Source organism: Chinchilla lanigera, unplaced genomic scaffold, assembly GCF_000276665.1.
Source record: "Chinchilla lanigera isolate Chin_1 unplaced genomic scaffold, ChiLan1.0 scaffold00105, whole genome shotgun sequence".
NCBI lineage: Eukaryota > Metazoa > Chordata > Mammalia > Rodentia > Chinchillidae > Chinchilla > Chinchilla lanigera.
This window is the reverse complement of record NW_004955506.1, coordinates 6,214,266-6,223,072: the sequence shown is the minus strand read 5'-3', so window position 1 is coordinate 6,223,072 and position 8,807 is coordinate 6,214,266. Positions and strand designations below refer to the sequence as shown.

At 50.9% G+C, this 8,807-nt stretch overlaps 1 protein-coding gene across 1 annotated transcript in view; it reads right to left on the bottom strand.

The window, feature by feature from the left end:
• Positions 1-2,817: 2,817 nt before the first annotated feature.
• Positions 2,818-8,807, bottom strand: part of Srp68 (signal recognition particle 68kDa) — a 42,072-nt gene continuing 36,082 nt past the window's right edge. The window contains exons 12-16 of the mRNA XM_005407458.2: positions 7,974-8,068; positions 6,509-6,638; positions 4,877-4,952; positions 4,402-4,454; positions 2,818-3,944 (exon numbers count right to left, since the gene is read on the bottom strand). Of these exons, the coding sequence (XP_005407515.1) occupies positions 3,717-3,944; positions 4,402-4,454; positions 4,877-4,952; positions 6,509-6,638; positions 7,974-8,068 (582 nt within the window). The 3' untranslated portion in view covers positions 2,818-3,716. The remainder of the gene's footprint in view (positions 3,945-4,401; positions 4,455-4,876; positions 4,953-6,508; positions 6,639-7,973; positions 8,069-8,807) is intronic.

The window sequence follows — 8,807 nt, the reverse complement described above, 5'->3', positions numbered from 1 at the left end:
GAAAAAGTGTATTTAAATTTTTTAAATTAACCCCTTAATTCCCCTAAAATAATCCCTCTCACTTTAAAGACACTTATTCCATCATTCTTTCCACTTTCTGAAGCAGCTCTGGAAGTCCCCTTTTATTAGTGTCTTTAGTTGTGATGTCATGGCTGCCTGGATGTCCTGAACAGATTCAAAACATTTCCCTTTCATGGTCTTTTTAACTTTGAGGAAGAGCCAGAACTTGCCTGGTGCCAGATCTGGTGAAGGAGGCGGACGAGGACACACTGTCGTGTTTTTGCCGTCCACCTTTCTCTTGGATGGTACTCGGCAGTAGCACTCACTGTATGTTTGATTACACCTGGTAAGTGTATGACCGAGGACTTCCAGAACTGCGTCAGGACACAGCAAGGATGATGGGAGAAGTGTGTTCAAAGCACGGCGGAGCATTTTGAGGGGGTATTAATGGCAATGTCTTTTACTGTAATAAATTTTACAATTTCCACGTTCACTGTACTTTTTGATTGCTCCTTGTCCCTTTCTTTGAATAACACCTGTAGGTGACACTCGTGGAGCCTGCTCTGTGCTGGTTGGTGCATGGCACAGAGGGTGGATCCACGAGGCCAGGGACGTATTTCCACGTGTACCGTGGGCAGTCAGCCCTCTCGCCCGCCCCAAGGTGTGTCCCAGCTGTGGTCCCTTCCCCAGCTCTGCAGACCTCTGGCACCCATCACGCAAATGACTGTAACCCTTAACAGGCCAACAGGTTAGATTCTTCCAGTTGTGGCTGTCAGGGTTCTGGCAACTTCCAATTTATTCCCTTTGCTTTGGAACATCCATAAATTTTACAGCTAAATCTGGTTTCCATCTCCTCTGCAGCAACAAGTATCTTAAAAAAATTAGAACACATGTTTTTACTATCTTTGGATATTTTCCTAGACCTCTGAGTGTTCCAACCTTTTCAAGGCTGCAGACAGCAAAAAGCTGTTTAGAATTCTGCGATCAATTAGGTTTTTGTGTAATTTATGATACCTAACGTGTGAAAAATGAGCATCGCCACAGGGATGACACGAATGTGGTCCTCTCCTGGAGCAGGCAGACACCGCTTCAAGGTGGGGCTTCCTGGCTAGGGCCCAGCGCCACTGTGAAGGTGCACACTGCCACCACGGGCTGTGACCTCAGGGCCACGCCGAGAGGCTCGGGTTGCCACCTGGGGAAGGAGATGGGAACCAAGCCCAGCAGTGCTTCATTTCAAACGGAGTCCAAGAACTTGCACCTGACTCCGTGTATAAGCAGAGAAGGCAGTGCAAGGGGAAAAACCTGAGACCCTCGGGACCCCATGTGCGTTCTGTCACTGCTCCGAACAGAACCCTGGGATTGGCCTCCCGTGCCCCTTGAGGTGGGGATGTCACTACCTGGACAGGAAAACAAAAACTGTTATCACAGAAGACCTTGGGTGGGTTCTGAAGTCGAAACTGAGGCTGTTAGCGTAGGAGGGCTTCTGTTGTGTACTACCCACCCTGTGCCACAGCAGGGCCCTCTTAAAATACTTCGATGTTCCTCTTAAAAAAAAAAAAAAAAAAAAAAAAAAGGAACTTTTCATGGAGCCCCTTTCTCGATACAGAGACGGAAGATGGGTCAGAGCCTGACAGTGCCAGAATCCCGGGAGGGGACAGGACCTACCTCGTTCTGTGACAACGCCCAGCAAATTGCATGCCGACTAAGGGCCTGGCTTGGAACCTGTTCCCATCAGAGGCAGAGCCACCCCAGGCTACAGGGCAGGACTGGTCGTGCTTCTGGCGTGGTGGCCCTCGGGATGCAGCCTGTTTAACATCCAGGGATCCTGTGAAGGGATGGGTGCACCAAGACCTGGGCCCTGTCTGGTGCGTCTTCTTATGTAAATATGTGATTTCAAATTAAACATAGCATCTACATCAGTGTGAGACCGACAACAGCCCAGCTGGGACACTGGGAGCCACGGAGTTTCTAGTGTGGCCACAAGAAAAAATAAGCAACTTTAAAACGAAGAGTTGCAATCAGAATTAGCGCCTCCATCCCTGCCACTTTGATGGAGGACTCCATGGAAGCTGCACTCAAAAGGGCACAAGGGGCTGGGCAGGTGCAGAGCAGGACACAGGGAAACCTTCACCCAAGGAGCCAGCAGCAGCCCCGTCTGCTCACGATGCCTTGGGCACTGGTGCAAGGCGCAGAGGACGGTGTTGGGAGATGCAGGCCTCAAGCCACTGGAGCAGGGAGGGCAAGCATGAAGCCGCAGCGCACCCCAGGCCCTGAGGGACACGCACCTGCAGGAGCAAACCCAGGACCTAACTTGAGGTCTTGTGTATCTCCAAAGAGAGGGAGGGAGCAAGGTTTGTGGCACAGATGGAGAAACTTTCAAATAAAATATCAAGGGTGGGAGTGTGGCCCGTGGCCCAGTACTTCCAGCACACACAAGGCCCCGAGTTTGATCATCTGCACCACACACACAGACACATGTGCGCACACACAGAACAACAAATGAACTTCCTGAGGGGCTTAACCCCAAGCAAAGCCCAAGGGAGAAGAGACCTCGTCTCCCATCTCCGAGTTCTCCAGTCCTCCACAACACAATTCTAACGAGGCCGCCCTGTCCTGCACTGTCCCTCTGGCTCCTGGCCATCCTCCCTTCAGTGGCTAGAGCCAGGAGGCCTGGCCCTGTGGCCGTGGGATCCCAGCTAAGGCAGAGCCCCAGCTTCCCCTTCCAGCCACTTCCCTTGTGACTCCCTGTGCTGCGCTTCTGTGCTGCGGGACAGGCGACCTTTGATTTCCCAAGGGAATCAGGGGTGTCAGGTACACTGCATGTTTAAATCACTTTTATTCCTTCTTTCTTACATTGCCTTTGTGACATCTATTATTGATGCCATAGTAGAAATTAAAAAAGGATGAATAAAAAAGTAAAAGGGTAAGGACGATTAAAATGTGATGGCATTAAAAATCACAGAACTCTTTATTTAAAAACAGCGTCTCCACCACATCCTGTATCTGGCCGCAAGCACACCCAGCTGCCAGGAAGTCAGGATGCGCCTGACCTCACAGGGTCATTCACCCAGGTCCTCTGGGAGAACTGGGCTGGACGTGAGGGAGGATGTGTAAAAAATGGGCACAGTCTCCATCATCTTTGCTTTTAATATAAGATTTGGTTTCACCATTTCTGAGAGTAACGTATTTCTTCTAAAAATAGAGCTCTCTGCTTTTTGGAAACTTAACGTTTACCTGGAAATGAGGGGGTAAGGCTGACCGTAACTCTGAAGTGACACTGCCAATGTTTCATGGTCATGGGCAAAGCTTCGAGGGCTCCTGGATGCTCACGGCAGGGTGAGTCCCTTCCAAACCCACGGTACTGAGGACACATGACGAACACTCCAAGGTCCCACTGAGCCTGCGTGGAGCCCCTAGTGCACCATGGACCACAGGTAACTGGTCCTGGCTCACTGGGCACCGGACAGCAGTGGTGCCCCAGGAGGTACCGGAGACACAGCGAGCGGACACAGGGTCCCAAAGACACCGGGGTGCCCTTCTCACATGTGGGCTAAGAATGTAAGTGCACAAACACAAGACATAGGAACACAGGGCTAAGGGTGCGGAGCTCCCACCCTGGGCCAATGCAGACCTGGATTTAATAGCATGGAACTTGCTGGGGCTTTCTCACAATACAGCTAAGAGTCAGAATCTCCCCTGCCCGAGGAAGAGCCTGGTTAGCTCCTGAATCCAAAGATGCCCTTGATGTATCCAGTGAGGCCGCTCTTGGTCTTCTGTTCCAACTTGTCCTCAAGGGGTGGGAAGGCCACATGGTTGAGGGCCAGGTCGAAGAACAAAGGCTTGCAAGGAATGGGCTGGAACCCGGGCGGGAAGTGCACGAGGTTGGCTTGCTTGGTGACGAGGGAAGGGTCCAGGCAGAAGGTCTCAAACCGTTCAACCAGAGGCTAGAAGTCAGAGCAGGGGCGTTAATCCCCTGCACACCTGCTGGGATGTTCACTATGCCTGACGGCCCAGCTCAGGGATTTCCATGTGCTAGCTCCCTCAGCCCCACAATCTCCCACCGGGAGAACATCGGTCCCCATCCCACACCCAGGGGCCGCCAGGGGATGCAGCACGGCTGGCCATCCAGGCAAGAGCTGACCCATGGGTGCTACTCTGCACAGCCACCACTTCCCCTACCTTCCTTCCTATGGCGGTCCAGACACCTAACTACACAGGGAGCTGGCTGGTCTCTGAGCACAAGAAGGGAGGGAAGTAGAAATCAAGGACCCTATTACTGTGAGCACCTAACCCTAGGGCAGTGGGTGAATCCGTGGCATGCGTGCCGCAGTGGCTTACTTGTATCGCCGTCCTAGGGAGTTACTAATGCTGCTGTTTCTCCAGAGCCACACCTGTACGTACCTTATTGTCCTTCACTTGGGAAGAAGTCTCTGTTTGATGGGCGTCATTTGTATCTGAAAATTTCAGAGAAACTTAGTGAGAACAGGACCTCTCACACTATAGTTATAAATGAGGCCCAGCACGTGCATGGCTTCTAAATCCTAAAAGCAAAGGTAGGATAGTGAGTCCTCTCCCTCCAGGGTCCAAATTTTGCTAGGAAGTGGTATAAATGGCAATAAATTCTAAGTCCAGCATCATCCGCCCAGGGGAGCTGCCACAGCTGCATGGGAGGTGAGGGAGGGAAAGGACATAGGACAGTGTTTCTCCAAATCCCTCTACACCTTCAGGGCCTAAGGGGGCAGAAACCTAAAAGATGAACTCGAGCAATCCCTTTCAACCTTAGGACAGCGAGGTGGAGTGGGGAGGAGAGGAGAGGCGGAGCGGCAGTGAGGAGCTCTCTGGGGACACACTCGGCCACGACCAAGGCAGCGCTCACCCAGGATGGCGGCGGCCTGCAGGGAGCATTTCTCTGACCGCACTTGCGTGATGAGCTCTTGCACATCAGGCAGGTCCTGCAACGATTCCAAGAACATACTGTCAGAGCTGGCAGCGCCAGGGCAGCCCCCTGCCGCCCCCACAGACCTGGGGGAAGAGATCCCACTGGGACTTTCATAGGGTTCTGGATTCTTCATATACTTCGAATTAAAACAAACAGACAAAAAACTCAGCCTGTTTCAAGCAGGAAAACCTATACCATGGCGTAAGTGACAGACAGTATGCATGAAACAGCAGTATCTGTATCTATACATTTATATGCTCTAAGTACATCACATGCCAGGTACTGTTCTAGGCAGTTCAACCAGCATGATACTCTTGCAGCTGTCTGCCCTCTCATGCGGCGGATGAGAACCCGGGAGCATGGATAGGTGCTGGCCACACAAAGCGGGGCAGGGCTGTAACTCAGAATCGAACCCTCAGCTGCCACATCCCTGTTCCTCTGGGGGCGACACCTGGCTCTTTGTCTTAGCCTCTTGCTTGGCAAAATGTTTTTCTCCCCTGAGATGAACAATCCATACTGTTTTTGCTGCTGTTACCAAAGTGACATCGCACGTGGTGTGCGGCCACTCTCTTCAACCCACCCTCTGCCTAACCTGCCCCTCCTTCCTACTCTCCATCTCTATTCCAGGCCTCTCAGCTCTTTTTTTTTTCCCCAGTTTTCTCAGACAGGGTCTTGCTGTATAGTTCAGGCTGCCCCTGAACTAACTATATAGCCCAGGCTGGCCTCGAACTTGCGGCAATCCTCCTGTCTCAGCCCCCCAAGTGCTAGGATTACAGGCATGCACCACCACACCCGGCTCCTCTCAGCTCTTTGTGGTGCTAGAAATCAAACCCAGGGCCTTGTGCACGCTACAGACGTTCTGTGCCACTGAGCTGCATCCCAGCCCTCGGCCTTCTTTTGGACTTCCACACGGACTCCTACATGCAAATGTGGGGCTGCAACAACGCCACAGGCTCTCTGAGGCCCAAACCAGGGCCTGGCACCTGGGCACATGGCGGCAGCTCCTCTGTGCTGGCCTGGGACTCCATCATTCACAGTTACCAAAATTTGCTTTTCTAAATGGTTTTTACTTATAAAATGCACGTGGGTTACTTAGTTACATTCATGATTTGGTTTTTTTTTGGTACTAGGAATAGAACTCAGGACCTTGCACTTGCCTGGCAGATGCTGTGCCGCTGAGCTATATCCCTGGTTCTACCTTCATGATAATGATTGAGACTGGGTCTTGCTTTAATCACTGAGGACTCTGAAAAATCCCAGTGTCCATTCCAGATGCCACTAATCAGAACCAGGAGCTCTTGGAACAAACACCCATTTTTAAAAAATCTTGCCTGGCAATTCCAACATGTAGCCAAGCCAGAGAACAGTACTTCAGGGTTTTATTTGTTCTGTTTGTTTGTTTTGCCTATCTAGATCCATCTCAGGGATGGAATGCGTTACACAGCCTATAGCTCAAGGGCAACCAGGGTGCCCAGCCTGTGAAGCAGGCTTGAGTCTACCCTCGAAGGCCCAGCCCCGGCTTCCTACGCAACTTCCTGGGCATGCAAACAAGGAGGGCAGAGGGCTCACCTTCAGGCTGTTCTTGAACGCTCCGGAGTCGGAATTTACTTCGTTTGCGTACTTCAGGACTCTGTCGTACAGCACAAGGGCTTCGCTCCACTTCTTCACCAGCACGTAGGACTGAGCAATGAAAAAACACCTGATGGGGAGGGAGAAGAGCCACAATATTCTAAAGCAACCACTGCCCAAGACCAAGGCTTTCTCTGCAGCTTAGGCTGAATTTTCAATCTGGAAACAGTGTTTTTTTCCAGTTACAATTTTTTAAGAATTAGTTTTGATCTACGGTTGGTTGAAATCTGTAGGTGCAAAACTTGCAGACATGGAGCAAACTGTATATAGATCAGCATGTGACTGTGTGTTTTTTTTTTTGTTTTTTTTTGGTTTTTCCTCCGGTACCAGGAACCGAACTCACGACCTTGCACTTGCCAGGCAGGCGCTTTTGCCGCTGAGCTAAATCCCCAGCCCCCAGCATGTGACTGTGTGTACGTGTGTTAATTTTGTACCCTGTGGAAACGGGACTTTTCGTTTAGTTTGTGGTACTGGGGATTGAACCTAGGGCCTTCGCACTTAACTGCATCCTCAGCCCTTTTAAATGTTTTTTATTTTTTTAAATTTTGAGACAGGTCTTGCTAAGTCACTAAGTGGCCCAGGTTGGGCTTGAACACACCATCCTCCTACCTCAGTCTCCTGGAATGCAGGGATTATAGGCGTAAACCACCAACCTCAGTTTAAAAACAGGATTCTTAACTCGGGTGACTGCACAGGAGCCCTGTACCAGAAGGTTTTGGGTTGCAGGGCTAATTTGCAGGTCCTTCCAACAGGTGCTGATGGCCATGAAGGTCCAACACACAGCCACCACCTTCCACAGACTAGCTGACTGTCCAGAGGCCTGTGTTGTTCCGCTTAAATATAAATCCCACCCACCACCCGCCATACATCTAAGCCATCATCGTCTCTGCTCATGTCTTTTTTTTTTTTTTTTTTTTGTCTTTTTGAGACAGGGTCTCGTTCTGCAGTTCAGACTGGCCTTGAGCTCACTTTGTAGCCCGGGCTGGCCTCGAACTCACAACAATCCTCCTGCCTCAGCCTCCTGAGTGCTGGGATTACAGGTGTGCGCCACCACGCCCGGCCCTCATGTCTTTTTTAAAAACAAAACCAAGGAAGGTGCTTCCTCACTGAATTTCTTTTACTAGGCTCCAAAAAGCCTGAGTGTTTCTGGCTTTTCTCCTTCTTCAGAAATATGGGATGGGAGCCGGTGCCTTCACATATCACTTGGGGCGGCACACCAGGCTCGCTGCTTATGTGACAGGACAGAAGGGGTCCTCCACTGGTGAGGATTTCCCATGAATACTTGGGGCTGAGCACTGTCCACTCAAGGCAAGGCAGCCACACAGTCAGGTGCCAGCAACTCCAGCTTCTAAACCTTACAGAACTGCTGCAGGCAGGGGAGAGCCCGGCCCTCTCAGGATGTTACCTGTAAGCCTTGAACACCAGGGTCTTGAGGCCAATCTCCTTCTGGAAGGCTCTGTCCTCCTCTAAGCCAGGAAGCTGCAGTAATTCCACCAGATTCTAGACAACAGATGCAAAAAGAGAATTTATGAGTAGGCCTGCCTTGTGACAGCAGTTAAAGGGAGAGGAAAAGAGCATGTTCAAAACAATGGGACAAACCTGTGCAGTGTGGCTCGGCAGCAGCTGTACTTGGTGGCCCCTCTGTTCCTCTCTGATACTGACAACCTATTTTCCTTTAACACTCAGCTCGTATCTCACCCACCCTCAGAAACTTCTTGGACCATCTCAGCCAGAAGGTTCTTTCCAGCTCTGGACTTTTATTTCAGAGTTGACTACTCACTCAGCAGCTACACAGACACTGTGTGCATGCGTGCGTGTGTGCGTGTGTGCGTGTGTGCATGTGTGTGGCAATCCTACTACTACTTGACTGACTTCCAGTGGGCTGAGGCAGTGTGGATTCAGGTCTCTGGATGCTCCATAGCACCTGGGAAAGAGTTTTTTTTTTGTTTTCTGAGACGGAGCCTACCTAGCCCAGGCTGGTCTCAAATTCATGGACTCAAGTGATTCTCCTACCTCAGCCTTCTTCATACTGGGACTAGAGGCCTACACCACCAGGCCTGGTTGGTGGGAGAGCATCTCGTAGGGGACGTGTTCAGTGAGTATCTGTGGGTTTACTATCTCTGTGCTTCAAAAGAATTCAGCATGTCTGATGCATGGGTGTCACAGACTGCAGAGCTCGTACAAAGCCTCTGTCTGGCATGCAGTTACTAACTGCCCTTGGCTGTCATGGCCCTGTTGC